This window comes from Lathyrus oleraceus, chromosome 2, assembly GCF_024323335.1.
Source record: "Lathyrus oleraceus cultivar Zhongwan6 chromosome 2, CAAS_Psat_ZW6_1.0, whole genome shotgun sequence".
NCBI classification, from domain to species: domain Eukaryota; kingdom Viridiplantae; phylum Streptophyta; class Magnoliopsida; order Fabales; family Fabaceae; genus Lathyrus; species Lathyrus oleraceus.
Genome location: NC_066580.1, coordinates 73,039,895 through 73,056,597, shown reverse-complemented (window position 1 = coordinate 73,056,597; position 16,703 = coordinate 73,039,895). Strand labels below are relative to the sequence as shown.

General features: G+C 37.8%; 2 protein-coding genes and 1 pseudogene across 2 annotated transcripts; all 3 read right to left on the bottom strand.

Annotated features, from left to right (window-relative positions):
- Positions 1–5,019: 5,019 nt before the first annotated feature.
- On the bottom strand, positions 5,020–6,769 carry LOC127121970 (linoleate 9S-lipoxygenase; the record flags this gene model as incomplete). The annotated part of the gene is made up of 3 exons (XM_051052389.1): positions 5,020–5,984; positions 6,152–6,415; positions 6,501–6,769. Coding segments are annotated over 3 exons (1,290 nt in total), but the record flags the coding sequence as incomplete, so codon positions are not given.
- A 10-nt stretch (positions 6,770–6,779) lies between these two features.
- LOC127118179 (uncharacterized) lies at positions 6,780–7,977 on the bottom strand (annotated as a pseudogene).
- Positions 7,978–9,081: 1,104 nt separating this feature from the next.
- LOC127118178 (chloroplastic import inner membrane translocase subunit HP30-2) lies at positions 9,082–9,718 on the bottom strand. The gene is made up of 2 exons (XM_051048334.1): positions 9,350–9,718; positions 9,082–9,242 (listed from the first exon to the last, which is right to left on the bottom strand). The coding sequence occupies exons 1-2, from the start codon at positions 9,659–9,661 to the stop codon at positions 9,123–9,125; spliced, it is 432 nt and encodes a 143-aa protein (XP_050904291.1). The 5' UTR covers positions 9,662–9,718; the 3' UTR covers positions 9,082–9,122.
- Positions 9,719–16,703: the final 6,985 nt, after the last annotated feature.

The following is a 16,703-nucleotide window of genomic DNA, read 5'->3' as shown; positions in this document are numbered from 1 at the left end:
ATTATGGGTTAACATGTAATGGGTAGTAATAAGCCATTGAATTGACCCTAATTGGGATGAGGAATGCTGTAAATGGTGATGAATAAGTTATGTTAAAACTGTAATTGAATCTATATGTGGGTGAATCGTAAATTTCTGGACGTGTAGCTTTTTACGGAATTGAAATCGGAGGTCCGGAAGTCCTCCGACGGCGAAAAATGCGGGGGATTCTGCATTCTGTTCGTGTTAGCGCAGGAACAGCTTTCTGTCTTGCGTTAACCGGTTAACCCAGGGTGTTAACCGGTTAACACTGTTATGAATTATGAGAAATTGCTGTCTGTCTTGCGTTAACCGGTTAACCCAGGGTGTTAACCGGTTAACACTGTTAAAATGTGCCAGGAAGGGTGTTCTGTTTTGCGTTAACCGGTTAACCCAGGGCGTTAACCGGTTAACACTGTTTGGAAAGTGGAAAATTGATATTCAAATATTGTGTACATATTTGACGTTTGGCCTATATTGGTGTATGATGTAGTAGGGATCATTTCCCGTTGTTTTGAGCAGTATAGGTATTAGTAGAGTGTGCTAACACTGTGATTTATTATTTGGCATGATATGAATATGATTCTGTGATGGATATGCTGATAATGTATGATGGTATGCATAATGCTGTGAATATATCTATTATGTATGCAATTGTGGATGGCCTGTTTATGGCTTAGAGTGTGAGCATATGTCCATCGTGGATTGTTGTTGATGGTTGCATGCTAGGTGATTTAGCGTGCATAGTATGGCCTTTATGGTGGTAGCTAATTCCCATGGTGAGGAAATAGTGAGTGAGTTATTGTGGATTGTTGTTGATGTTTGCATGCTAGGTGATTTAGCGTGCATAGCATAGCCCTTGGGGTGGTAGCTAATTCCCATGGTGAGGAATTAGTGAGTGAGTCGCTAGGTCTCAAATGAGTGGGACTAGTGAGCTTGGTAGCCGTATCTGGGTTTGATCGGTGAGATTGAACTATGTGTTCACGAATAGTCGGTACCGCATGCATGGAGTCTCATTGCATAATATATGTATGGCGTATAATATGAATGGATGTATTCCAATATTATACGTGTGTTTTGTGTTGGGTTGAGTATGATTATGATTTTGAGTTGATGTTGCCGTTGCTGAATGTGTGATCTGATTTGGGTGATGAAATGTGTTAATTTACTTAGCATTACATGATATTTTATAATGCTTATTATATCGATTGAGGAACTCACCCTTACAACTATGTTTCAGGTAACGAGCAGTGATTGAGTAGAAGTTAGTGCTTGGAGTCTAGTGTAGTTCCTTAGTGGGTCATGCTCTGGTAGATGTAACATCGGGACGGGATGTTTTACTTTGTTTTCATTTTGGTTGTTGAACAACTTTACCTGTAATGTGTTACATGGTTTGCATGATTGATTTGATCTCTATCCGCTGCGAATTGTGCAATGTTTTATTTTGATTAATAAATGAGCATGACAAGTTATTATGGTGAATGGTGTGAAGTGTCAAGTGTGACACCCTTAAATTGCATATCTACTCTGATTTATATTTTGTTGAATTAATTAATTATTGGGGTATTTTAGAAGGGTGTTACATTAGTGGTATCAGAGCATAGTCGGTCGAGTCGAGTCGTAATTATTCTGTTTCCCTGTATGTGATAGGTGTTGTGTAACCCTATCAGTACTTATTGTTTTAGCTTGTTGGGTTTTCAGAATAGAGATGGCTGGAAGAGGTAGAGACGATGCTGCGATTGCTGAGGCTCTGGGTATGCTAGCTGGAGTACTTGGAGGGAATCCGAATGTTGTGGGATTGGGAGCTGCTCGTCAACTGAGTGAGTTCCAGAAGAACAATCCTCCAATGTTCAAGGGAGCATACGATCCAGATGGTGCTCAGAAGTGGTTGAAGGAGATCGAGAGGATCTTCCGAGTGACTGAGTGTGCCGATAACCAGAAGGTCAGGTTCGGTACGCATATGCTGTCAGAGGAAGCAAATGATTGGTGGGGTGCTGCCCGCACTGAGTTGGAAGCTGCTGGGAGTGCTGAGATCACTTGGGCGGTGTTCAGAGAGAGATTCCTGAGGAAGTACTTTCCAGAGGATGTCAGAGGAAAGAAAGAGATAGAGTTCTTAGAATTGAAGCAGGGCAATCGGTCTGTTACTGAGTATGCTGCTAAGTTCACAGAGCTGTCGAAGTATTACACTCCCTATGATGAGGCTACTGGGGAATTTTCAAAATGTGTGAAGTTTGAGAACGGGTTACGTCCCGAGATCAAGCAGGCTATTGGGTATCAGCGGATTAGAGTGTTTTCTGACTTGGTTGACTGTTGCAGGATTTTTGAACAGGATACCAAGGCCAGAGCGGAGAGCTATCAGCAGAGGGTTGATAGGAAAGGCAAGAATCCGAATGATCGTGGGAAACCGTATGCAACTGGCAAAGGTTTCCAGAGACAGAGTGGGATGAGGAGACCTAGTGGGGGAGACTCCAGTGCCCCTGCTAAGTGTTACAGATGTGGTCAGGCTGGACATCGTATCCATGAGTGTACCAGTACTGAGAAGAAGTGTTTCAAGTGTGGCAAAGGTGGTCACTTGGCTGCAGAGTGCCGGTTGAAGACTATGACTTGTTTCAACTGTGGAGAGGTGGGTCATATCAGTCCACAGTGTCCTAAGCCGAAGAAAGAGAACCAGTCGGGAGGCAAGGTCTTTGCTTTATCGGGTTCTGAGACTTCTGCAGATGATCGTTTGATTCGAGGTACGTGTTATATTAATGGCTTTCCTCTTGTAGCTATTATTGACACAGGTGCGACTCATTCCTTTATATCTTTGGATTGTGCTGTGAAACTTAAATTAGAGATATCTGAGATGCATGGGAGTATGGTGATTGATACTCCTGCGAAGGGTTCAGTGACTACTACTTCAGTTTGTTTAAATTGCCCTTTGAGTATTTTTGGTAGAGACTTTGGGATGGACCTCGTGTGTCTTCCACTAGTGCAGATTGATGTTATCCTGGGTATGAACTGGTTGGTGTTTAACCGAGTTTATATCAACTGTTTTGATAAGACTGTGATCTTTCCTGAGATTGAGGAAGGAAAGAGTTTGTTTCTATCAGCAAGGCAGGTGAATGAGGCAGTAGCAGATGGGGTAGAGTTGTTTATGCTGTTAGCGACTTTTGAGGCTAAAGATAAACTGGTGATTTGCGATCTAGCCGTGGTGTGTGATTTTCCTGATGTGTTTCCTGAAGAGGTGAATGAATTACCGCCAGAGCGTGAAGTTGAGTTCTCGATTGATTTGGTACCTGGTACTAGGCCGATGTCGATGGCTCCGTACCGTATGTCTGCTGTTGAGTTAACTGAATTGAAGAGTCAGCTGGAAGATCTGTTGGATAAGAAATTTATTCGTCCGAGTGTGTCACCGTGGGGCGCACCAGTGTTATTGGTTAAGAAGAAAGAAGGTACTATGAGGTTGTGTGTGGACTACAGGCAACTGAATAAAGTGACGATCAAGAATCGGTATCCTTTGCCGAGGATTGATGATTTGATGGATCAGTTGGTTGGTGCGAGTGTGTTCAGCAAAATAGATTTGAGATCGGGTTATCATCAGATACGTGTGAAAACTGAGGATATTCAGAAGACTGCTTTCAGAACAAGGTATGGACATTTTGAGTATTCTGTAATGCCTTTTGGTGTGACTAATGCGCCTGGGGTATTTATGGAGTATATGAATAGGATTTTCCATCCGTACCTAGACAAGTTTGTTGTGGTGTTTATTGACGATATTTTGGTGTATTCGAAATCTGAAAAAGAGCATGCTGAACATTTGAGAGTGGTTTTAGGAGTTCTACGAGAAAAGAAGTTATTTGCTAAACTGTCTAAGTGTGAATTTTGGTTAGAAGAGGTTAGTTTTCTTGGTCATGTGATTTCAAGAGGTGGTGTTGCTGTTGATCCTTCTAAGATAGAAGCGGTATCTAAGTGGGAAGCTCCGAAGTCAGTTTCTGAGATAAGGAGTTTTCTTGGACTTGCAGGTTATTATAGGAAATTCATTGAGGGATTTTCTAAGTTGGCGTTACCGTTAACGATGTTGACTAGAAAGGGGCAAGCGTTTGTTTGGGACTCAAAGTGTGAAGAAGGTTTCCAAGAGTTAAAGAGAAGGTTAACTACTGCTCCTATTCTGATATTACCAAGTCCATCGGAACCATTTGAGGTTTACTGTGATGCTTCATTGTTGGGTTTGGGTGGTGTTTTGATGCAGAATAAGCAGGTTGTAGCTTATGCTTCGAGACAACTGAAGGTTCATGAGAGGAACTATCCGACACACGATTTAGAGTTGGCAGCTGTGGTATTTGTTCTGAAGTTATGGAGGCATTACTTGTACGGGTCAAGATTTGAGGTTTTCAGTGACCATAAAAGTTTAAAGTATCACTACAACAAACAAGACCTTAGACAGCGCTTTTTTTAGCCTTAGACAGCGCTTTAAAGCGCTGTCTAAACCTCCGCTGCTAAAGGTTTAGACAGCGCTTTTTTAAATCTTAAAAGCGCTGTCTAAGCCCCCCCCCTTAGACAGCGCTTTGGCCAAAAGCGCTTTATAAGACCCTCTTATTTTAAATTTTTTAGGTATACCTTAGACAGCGCTTTTGAAAAGCGCTGTCTAAGCCCCACCCCCCTAGACAGCGCTTTGGCCAAAAGCGCTTTCTAAGACCCTCCTATTTTAATTTTTTTAGGTATACCTTAGACAGCGCTTTTCAAAAAGCGGTGTCTAAGCCCCCCCCTAGACAGCGCTTTTTCCTAAAGCGCTTTCTAATCCCCCCCTTAGACAGCGCTTTTTACAAAAGCGCTGTCTAAGGTATATACTATGACACTAAAAGATATTGATATGAAGAATGTATTCCGTCAAATCATATTTTTATATTTAAAATATTAATATGACTTACAAGTTTAAAGATTTTAATTGAATGTCTTAAATGTTGATTTAGGGCAGCATTAAGACATTTAAACTCTATTTGTAAAACAAAAAGTCCATAATTAAAAATTCATGAAATCATTAAAAAAACATAATAAATACAAGAGGTACAAACATCTAAAGTATATCTCATTCATTAAAATAAAACACAAGAGCAAACAGACAAACCAACAAAAAAAAATAACATGATCACCATAACGGGGGGAATTTGATTACTCCTTATATTTTATTCAGAACAACAACGCAACACACCAAATCATATTAATCTCTTTAGATAGAGATACTATTGGGAATGCCTCTGCAAGTCAATCCTTCCTCGCTAGAAGGATAGAGCAATGTGTAAGGCATCTTCACTGGCCCATATCGATTCCTCAACGACTCATCATTGTTCCTTCCAATGAGCTTTTGCTCAATTTCAGCTAACTTCCTTCCAAACCTCTTGAATGACTCTAATGGCAGTGAATCAGAAGTCCAAAGTTCACCTTCATTTCTCTGTCCAAGGTACTGCTCATCCGAAGCATGCCTTGACAAGACCTCTAAGATTGTTAGGTCAGTAAGGGCATCATTTTTTGGTGTGATTGTTTTCAAATACGCCTTCTGAAAATTCTTAGAAACCTCATCATATTCAGCAGACCCTTTTTCAGGCATTAATCTTCTACTTTTAGTTGGCCGATTAAGGATGTATCCTCCATATGGATATTGTCCAAAATTAACAGCGGCATGAAGTGCCGAAGCTATCCATATGAGGATGGCGCAAGCTTCAATCAACTCTACACGGTTTTGCATCTTAAACCACCATGTTGCATTCTTCAAGTCACCATGACCCACCTCAACAACTTCTTTCCAGAATGCTTGGAGTTCAGAATCTTGCACAATAGCAGCATCTGACTTGTAGTAGAAGTTCACATATTCTTCAACCCATAACTTAATAGCAACCCATATATCTAGCCCATCAACAGCATAAGGGTAATCCTCTATCAGAAGATGAAGACACTGCGGTGAAGTTGGATCTTCAACAGCCACTCCCCTAGATAACAAGGAAAATATAAAAAATAATTTTGATATCATAATCAATTTAAATAAGGTTTAAAATTGCATTATAGTCTCAATCCTAGTTATTGTAGAGTATCACGGTAAATTATAGTTGATGGGGTCTTAACTGCAAATGTTTTATATAATATTTTGTAGGGTTACCTTTTGAGTAGATCATGATGCAATCCTTGCTCAGTGAAAACCCAATCTTTGTATACAAAAGAAGACATTTCCACAAAATATGCTCCACCCAAGAATGTTGATTCTATAATACCCTCTGCATTGACCAACACATTTCTAGCAAGTACATTGATGTTCATTGTGTCACGGTAATGTGGAAGCAAAAGTTTATGAATAGGGTGAACCACACTGAGATGTCTATTTGTTGCTATGATGAATGGCTCAACAACAGCGTGAGTGTTCAACCTGTCAAACATGTAGATATTCATGAAATTAATCATAGATAGATATAAAATATATATGCTTTTATCATCATTAATGAAATTAATACCATTGGCTACAAAGTTGGTGATGGGTGGCGTCATTTACAACAACGAAAGCCTTGGCAAGGAACCAAATTGAAGCTTCAACACCTTCGCTTACAGGCATGTAAACTTTACTAACAGGACCAAAACTATCAGCTTGAGGATGTGGCTTACTTAGCTCAATGGCCAATGGCTTCAAAGTTCCATCATTTTGCAAGAAAATGATGGTTCTAGTGGCATATGTCTTTGTATCAGTTGCATTTATTTTCCTTAAAAATGGATATCCAAGCTCAATGGCCAAATACCTAGGTTTTTGCTCGGATGGTACTAGCTGACCACTCAGAACACGATCTATCGCCAAGCTCAAGTCTCTTTATAATTAAATTAAATCAAAAGGTTATGATACTTTCAAGAAATTAAAAATGTTGAATGTTAATTCAGTTATATGAAACTAACCTTCCAGTTACTGGTATGTTATTATTACTTGGCCTTGAATCGTCAAACTGACCATGATAAACCAGCTCAAACGGCCTTCGACCATCCTGTTACTATTTCATTAACCTCAAATCAAAGCAACACTGATCAACAGAAACTGGTTGGAATTACCTTTTTGAAAACGTAAAATTCTGGTGTACAAACTGCTCCAAAATCTCGTGCAACTTCCTGTGACTGCAATGAAAAACATTCCATCAAAGTTCAGAGTTTTACAATCACACGGACATAGATAACATCAGATTTTTATAGGGAATCATACCTCATCGTAAAGGTACGGGAAAGGATAACCAAACAATTTAGCATCTTCTGCCATAAATTCTGGTCCATCCTGTGACGCGGAATTCCCAGTTGGACAAATCATTCAATAGTTTCAGTGTAGCTATATTCTGGGAAATGATTCACTTCAAATATAGTTACTATCACCTGGGGGTGTGTAGCTGCAGAATTTGAAGATATAGCAACGACGGCAAGTCCTTTCTGTAGCAAGAACAGATAAAAAAGCAGTTTTATAATGGTTTTAACTTTAGAATATGAACCTGCTAAAAAAAAGAACAAAATTCTACAAGGGTAATTTGTTTGGCTACCTTCATATAGAATTTAGTAAGCTTTACAATGTCTTTTTTCAGGTACTTAACAAATGGACAGTGGTTGCATATAAACATAACCTGCATCACCATCGGAATAACCACAAGTTTTATGCATCATATCATAGTCCATAAGGAATAGCCACGAGAACAGTCCATGTATTCAGAATAAACTGTGAAAGAACGAAAAATCATACCAATAGAGCTGGATGAGCCTCAAAATCTTCCAATGCCCAAACCTTCCCAGTAAGAGGCTCTGGAAGCTGTAGCAATTTCAATTCATCGTTATTGCCATATTTGAATGAAAAAATGAATAAAAAAAGGGACAATACAAGGCAAAAACCTGAAATTGAGGGGCTCTGAAACCCAAGGTGACACCTTTAGACTCAATTCTAGCAGCTCTAATGACGAAGCTTGTTAGGTGTGAGTAAAAATATATCAACCAAATTTAACTGATAACTCAACTAAAACTAACTTCATCGAAAGCCAACATCCATAATCTTGCATCAATAATCCAACAACAGTTCCAGAAATCGATTTCAAATATTCAAGCAAGGCAATGCCCAACAGCAGCATATGCATAGCAGAAAAATCCAAAGCTGCGAATAACTAGGCAACTAAAACCTGAAAGTCACAGTAAGAGAAAACGATTTTAGAAATTAACCCAACTCACAATCCAGGTTTCAGAACTATAATCAATTTCTTTTCAATAACCTGTTTTAGTCCAAATCAACATAACCAATCTATTTTCCTTCTGATTCACAAACTTAATCGCATCCCGTAACCAACCCCAAGTGCAATTGCTCTGTCAAAAAATGAATAGATCCTTAACAAACTATTTAACAGAAATTAACAGTGTTAAAATCATTCCCAACAACCATACTCTTCAAATCTAACTGAAATTTAACCTGCCTTAACCATTCTACCCGAGCTACCCGACTCGATTACGGCTTCCAAACTATATAAACATACATCACTCTTCAATCAAAAAGGAACAATTCTCAAAGCTCACTCATCACTATAATAGATGAAAATAATTATCCTTTCTAATATTGTCATTTTTAATCTTATCTCATAGTCTTACTACATATAAATTTCCCATCATTTGAGAAACAGGTTAACAGCTCTTAAGTAACTGTTAAAAATTAAAATACGACATGATATTGAGTAAGGAATATCCTTTATGATAAAATAACCTTACTAGATAAAACCTTTCAATATCCACTGTTTTCAAATTTTTAAACAATATAACTTTTTATCTACATACCTCAGAGAATCTGAGAAACTACATACATCCAAACTCATTGCATTTTCTTTTCTATTTAATTTTCACTTAAGATAAATCAAATACTGTTTTCTCAAGACAACCTATATGAAGAAAATTATTTCCAGAGATTCAACTAAACCACAATTCTCAAAATTATAGCAAAAGAAACCCAAGATCCAATTAAAACTAGTGGAATTACACATCTATTTTTCATTACTTATCCATATAGTACAAATATTCTAGGGTTAATGATTGGACAGAACGATATATAATTTAGGGCATGAAGATTAGGTTATAAAATTTCACCTGGATTGAACATCTTCCTTTCCTCTTAATCTTTTCAAAACACAAGAAATACCAGCATTCACTCCAGTCATAACAGCAAAGTTCCGAGCCTGAATCAAAGGACCTCCAGCAAGAGCCTATAATAAACAAATCAAATAAAAATTATCATTTATCAAAAGCGAGAAACCCTAACTTTTCAAATTAGGGTATCGAATTACTGTAAGACAGTGAAAAAGGACTCAACCTGTGCTTGTTTAAGAGAAGCCATGGCTTGAGGGCTGAGAGTCGCGTTAGGAGGTGGAGCGAAAGCAGCGGGAGCGTTGCTGATGAAAGTACCCATGCAGGCACCCATAACAGCGCCTTGAGCGGCGCTGGTGGTGGCAACGACGGCGGCTTCAACGGCGATAGACTGTTTGGAGAGCCAAAGCTTGACACCGTTTTCGATGTTTTTAAAGCGTGTTTGAATTTGGGTGATTGGGTTTTGAATTTGGTGCGGTAAACCCTTGGACGACAACGACAACGCCATCGTTCTTTGCTGCTGCTTTCCTTGTTCCATGCTTGAAGTTTCAACGCCGCAGTGGAGTTGGAAGATGCAATGGATGGAATGGATATTTTGGATTGATAACGTTTTTGTTTAATACTTTGCCTTTTTATATAATTTTATTTATTTATTAGTTACTTTGAATTGGAAAATTCATTAATTCAGACAACCGGCCTTTTTAACTGGAAAATGTTATTCAATTAATTCAGACTTTAGACAGCGCTTTATCAAAAGCGCTGACTAAGGTCTATATTTAAAAGCGCTTTCTAAAAGCGCTGTCTAAGGGGGGGGGGTCTTAGACAGCGCTTTTAGAAAGCGCTGTCTAAGACCCCCCCTTAGACAGCGCTTTCATTATTTTTTTAGAACATTTTCCGTATTTTATTTTTATTTTAACCTTAGACAGCGCTTTCTTTTAAAAGCGCTGTCTAAGATGCGCTGTTAAAAGTCATTTTTGGCGTAGTGTATTTGTTTGATCAGAAAGAGCTGAATATGAGACAGAGGAGATGGTTAGAGTTTCTGAAGGATTATGACTTTGGTTTGAATTACCATCCGGGTAAAGCAAACGTAGTGGCTGATGCATTGAGTCGGAAATCATTGCATATGTCTATGTTAATGGTTAAGGAATTGGATTTAATTGAGCAGTTTAGAGACTTGAGTTTGGTGTGTGAGAGTACTCACAATAGTGTTAAATTGGGAATGTTGAAGTTAACGAGTGGTATTTTGGATGAGATTAGAGAGGGTCAGAAATCCGATGTGCTTTTGGTTGATAAGTTGACTCTAGTGAATCAAGATCAAGGTGGTGAATTCAGAGTCGATGAGAATGGTGTTTTGAAATTTGGTAATCGGGTGTGTATTCCAGATGTTACCGAACTTAAGAAGAGTATTCTTGAGGAAGGACATCGTAGTGGCCTGAGTATTCATCCTGGGGCTACGAAGATGTATCATGATTTGAAAAAGTTATTTTGGTGGCCGGAAATGAAAAGAGAAATTGCGAGTTTTGTTTATTCTTGTTTGACTTGTCAGAAGTCAAAGATTGAGCATCAAAAGCCGTCTGGGCTAATGCAACCGTTGGCTATTCCAGAGTGGAAGTGGGATAGTATCAGTATGGATTTTGTTTCTGGTTTACCGAGGACAATTAAGAATTTTGAAGCTATTTGGGTGATTGCTGACAGATTGACAAAATCGGCTCATTTCATTCCGATCAGAATGGATTATCCGTTAGAGAGATTAGCTGAGTTGTATATTGAGAAAATTGTAAGTTTGCATGGTATTCCGTCGAGTATTGTTTCGGACAGAGATCCTAGATTCACATCGAAGTTCTGGGACGGTTTGCAGAGGGCTTTGGGAACTAAGTTGAGATTGAGTTCTGCATATCATCCGCAGACTGATGGTCAGACTGAGAGGACGATTCAGTCATTGGAGGATCTTTTGAGGGCTTGTGTTTTGGAAAAGGGAGGTGCTTGGGATTGTTATTTACCTTTGATTGAGTTTACCTACAACAATAGTTTTCATTCGAGCATTGGTATGGCACCGTTTGAAGCTTTGTATGGTAGGAGATGTCGGACACCTTTATGTTGGTATGAGTCCGGTGAGAGTGCTGTGGTTGGACCGGAGATTGTTCAACAAACTACGGAAAAGATTAAGATGATTCAGGAGAAGATGAGGATTGCTCAGAGTCGTCAGAAGAGTTATCACGACAAAAGGAGGAAGTCACTTGAGTTCCAAGAGGGAGATCATGTGTTTCTTCGTGTTACTCCGATAACTGGGGTTGGTCGAGCTTTGAAGTCGAAGAAGCTGACACCTCGATTTATTGGTCCTTATCAGATTTTGGAGAGGATAGGGGAGGTAGCCTATCGTATCGCTTTACCGCCGTCACTTGCAAATTTGCATGAGGTTTTTCATGTGTCTCAGTTGAGGAGGTACATTCCTGATCCGTCGCATGTGGTCAAAGTAGATGATGTACAGGTGAGAGATAACCTGACTGTTGAAACATCACCTATGAGGATCGAGGATCGAGAGTTGAAGCAGTTGCGGGGTAAAGAGATTGCTTTGGTAAAGGTAGCTTGGGGAGGACCAGCAGGTGGCAATGTGACTTGGGAACTTGAGAGTCAGATGAAGGAGTCTTATCCAGAGTTATTCGCTTGAGGTATGTTTTCGAGGACGAAAACTCTTTTAGTGGGGGAGAGTTGTAACACCCCGATAAAATATGATAATTATTTAATTTAAGTTAATAGTATATTTATTAATTTAATTAAATAATTGGAATATTATTGGATTATTATTATTGGAATAATAAAGTTGGAATATATATAAAGAGTTCCATTTGGTAAAAAGGGTTTTTCACGTGAAAATCAGAGAAACGACAGAAAGTGAGAAAAGGGCAAAGAGGAAGAGCAAGAGAACAAGGGTTGAAGAAGGGAAAAGCTTGAAGCTAAAGGATTGCCGGATTAACTCAGGTAAGGGGGGTTTATCGTCGTTTAATGGGTATTATGGGTTAACATGTAATGGATAGTAATAAGCCATTGAATTGACCCTAATTGGGATGAGGAATGCTGTAAATGGTGATGAATAAGTTATGTTAAAACTGTAATTGAATCTATATGTGGGTGAATCGTAAATTTCTGGACGTGTAGCTTTTTACGGAATTGAAATCGGAGGTCCGGAAGTCCTCCGACGGCGAAAAATGCGGGGGATTCTGCATTCTGTTCGTGTTAGCGCAGGAACAGCTTTCTGTCTTGCGTTAACCGGTTAACCCAGGGTGTTAACCGGTTAACACTGTTATGAATTATGAGAAATTGCTGTCTGTCTTGCGTTAACCGGTTAACCCAGGGTGTTAACCGGTTAACACTGTTAAAATGTGCCAGGAAGGGTGTTCTGTTTTGCGTTAACCGGTTAACCCAGGGCGTTAACCGGTTAACACTGTTTGGAAAGTGGAAAATTGATATTCAAATATTGTGTACATATTTGACGTTTGGCCTATATTGGTGTATGATGTAGTAGGGATCATTTCCCGTTGTTTTGAGCAGTATAGGTATTAGTAGAGTGTGCTAACACTGTGATTTATTATTTGGCATGATATGAATATGATTCTGTGATGGATATGCTGATAATGTATGATGGTATGCATAATGCTGTGAATATATCTATTATGTATGCAATTGTGGATGGACTGTTTATGGCTTAGAGTGTGAGCATATGTCCATCGTGGATTGTTGTTAATGGTTGCATGCTAGGTGATTTAGCGTGCATAGTATGGCCTTTATGGTGGTAGCTAATTCCCATGGTGAGGAATTAGTGAGTGAGTTATTGTGGATTGTTGTTGATGTTTGCATGCTAGGTGATTTAGCGTGCATAGCATAGCCCTTGGGGTGGTAGCTAATTCCCATGGTGAGGAATTAGTGAGTGAGTCGCTAGGTCTCAAATGAGTGGGACTAGTGAGCTTGGTAGCCGTATCTGGGTTTGATCGGTGAGGTTGAACTATGTGTTCACGAATAGTCGGTACCGCATGCATGGAGTCTCATTGCATAATATATGTATGGCGTATAATATGAATGGATGTATTCCAATATTATACGTGTGTTTTGTGTTGGGTTGAGTATGATTATGATTTTGAGTTGATGTTGCCGTTGCTGAATGTGTGATCTGATTTGGATGATGAAATGTGTTAATTTACTTAGCATTACATGATATTTTATAATGCTTATTATATCGATTGAGGAACTCACCCTTACAACTATGTTTCAGGTAACGAGCAGTGATTGAGTAGAAGCTAGTGCTTGGAGTCTAGTGTAGTTCCTTAGTGGGTCATGCTCTGGTAGATGTAACATCGGGACGGGATGTTTTACTTTGTTTTCATTTTGGTTGTTGAACAACTTTACCTGTAATGTGTTACATGGTTTGCATGATTGATTTGATCTCTATCCGCTGCGAATTGTGCAATGTTTTATTTTGATTAATAAATGAGCATGACAAGTTATTATGGTGAATGGTGTGAAGTGTCAAGTGTGACACCCTTAAATTGCATATCTACTCTGATTTATATTTTGTTGAATTAATTAATTATTGGGGTATTTTAGAAGGGTGTTACACCTCGGAATCGATTGTTTAAGGGTTCCATTGAAATGCTAGACTCCAACGGTCATTTTTTGTCCAAACTTATATTAAGTGTTTTAGAGACGAAAGAAAGAATAAACGATTAGCGCAAGACGTGTGTCTCGGGACCGATCACTCGAGGGTTTCAGGGAATGCGAGGCTCCAAGATTCCTCTTCTTTTGCTTTTTTTAAGAAAAAGATTTAAATCACTTCGAATAAGCGGAAGATAAAACTCGGTATTGATCGAGTGTTTTATTCGCATTAGTTTGAGAAATGATTTTTGAAATGTTTAAAATTAATTTTGAAATTATGGTATGAGTTAAAAGTCTAAACTAAACAGATGAAAATGTGACGAAATTGAATTTGTATGGAAGAGTGAGTGCGACTATTTACATGTACATCAATTAAAAGAGGAATTACATAATTAAATGACTTATTAAAAAACCTCATGTCCACTAAAAAATGAGAAGAATAAAAAGTAGTTTAACTATTTAGGCCTAAGAAATAATCATAATGCAACATAATAGAATATTGCAAGTAATGATCATCAAATTAAAGCCTAGCAAATATATAACAAAGCCAGCTGAAAATTTATGGTTCATGCGCCCTTGTTGATTCATTCATGGAGTAATTACTTTTATTTTCAAGAACTTAAACTCCAATTGCAATCATGTTGATTGTCATAAATATCTACCAAAATATAGTGTGGTCAAGCAACCCATAGACATTGTGCAAGCAAGACGTCGTAACAATGCCTTTATTTCATACATACAGAACTTAGTCAAAGAGAAGTAGTAGATATACACAATTGTTTTTCTTTCATTTTGAACAAAATAACATATACTCAAACATTCTATGGCAAGAATCGGCAAATAATCAATAATGTAATGCATAGTCTTTTAATTCCCGTATTCATAATTAGAATCACTCAACTTCACACTTAAAGTATTCCTCATCCAAACATAAATATCCTATACTATAGACTTCCAACAAACTAAATTTCCATAAAAACATAAAGTTTCAATGTCCAAACTCAAAATAACGACCACAATCACATATTTATAGTTTTTAGTTAGATAAACAATCTTAGGAACAACAGAGTACACCAACCTCCGATATCTTGATAGATGTCTCGGCATCAACGGTCGACATGTCAATATAACATTTTCTTTCGATTTGCTCAAGAGCACCGTCCTTATCAAACACAACTTATAAAATTAACACAAGGAACTTCAATATGAGAAAAATAAACATGTTTCATTTCATAGACGAATTTTGCAGCCACTGACCGACAAAGTAGCGGAAGGATCTGTTGGGAAAAAACAAAGCATAGAGAAAAAAGAAGAACATAATAACAACACAAAAGATTAATGTGGAAACTTCAAACCTGGAGAAAAAACCACGACCGTTGTCAAATGACAACCAAATAATAACACTATGTAAACCAAGAGTATAAGAGAAATCTCCAAAACAAATATTTAATTACCTCTCACAACACTCTAAACCAAGAGTATAAGAGAAAAATATAAAAAATCAAATACAAGATTAAAGTGTTTTTTACTGTACATCTTGAAATGAGATACTTGAATCATATATATAGTTTTGGGCTCTCTCTTCATTCACAAAACTAAGCGATGTGAGACTTCTTCAATATATATATTTTCAATTAATCCCAACAATCTCCACCTTGATTGAAAATAATACATAAGCTTTCATTATCTTCACCGGCAATCATACTCTATCATAAGGAGTGTAGTCACTTGAAGCTACACCACTCCAAGAATTTTCACATTGTCTTTATCGACAATCATAGTTTTTAAAAACTATCATACTCCATCTAAAGAAGAGTATACTTCACTTGAAGATAAACCACTTCAAGAATTTTCACATGTCAAAAATCATGTTTAAACTTTATGGTGTAACTTCCATGTTGGCAGGAAGCTCTTCAACCACCGACATAATCTTACAACACACTTTGCATCAATGTACATGTGTTAATCCGCTAGGAATAACTCGTCCTATTCCATGACACGAAAATGTCATGATAACACACTTCTCAATTTTTAGAGAAGATCATCCTCTCTCACAACGAGAGAGACATTGCTAGCATTTGACTCAGAACCCTTCTCTGATGTTGCCTCATCAGGACACTTATACTTTATATGTCCAAGTTTTCCATATTTTCAACATCTCACACTCGTCTAATTTTTTTTCTTCACATACGACTTTCCTTTAGTCTTCTCCTCACCCTTCAATCTTCTTTCTTCAGAAATAATCTTACTAGCAACTTCTTCAAAGCTCAAAGTTTTCTTCTCATATATTAAAAGAGGTTTAATATGTTCATAGGAAAATGGAAGATACCATATAAGTTTCAAAGCTTTATCTTCATCATCAATCTTGACTCCAATAGTTTCTAATTCATAAACAATACCATTTAGAACACTTAGATGATCAAATACTTTCGTATGTTCATCCATATGCAAGCTATGAAACTGTTCCTTCAACAATATATTTTCCCTGATATATCCCTTCAAGTATCTATCAAAGCTCTTTGGCTGACGACGTACTAAGAACATTTGTAAGAATATTCTTAGTTAAAGACATGTGGATTATACTCGAAGCTCTCAAATCTAGCTCCTCCCACTTCTTGTTGTCCATATTGGAAATGTTTCCTTTCGATGCCTTATATAATCCTAATTGTATCAAAACATCTTTGAATTGAATTTTCCACAAGTAAAAATTAATTCTTCCATCAAATTTCTCTAAGTCAATCTTCACTACACTTCAAAAACTTGACATTTCAACCAAAACCTTTCTTGCAACAAAATAAAATTTTCCTAACCAACACAGAGTATAAATTTTTTAACGTGGAAACTTCAAAACCGAAGAAAAAACCAAGACCATTGTCAAATGTCAACAAAAAAATAACACTATGTGAAAATTGTTACCTCAAGACCCCAATACA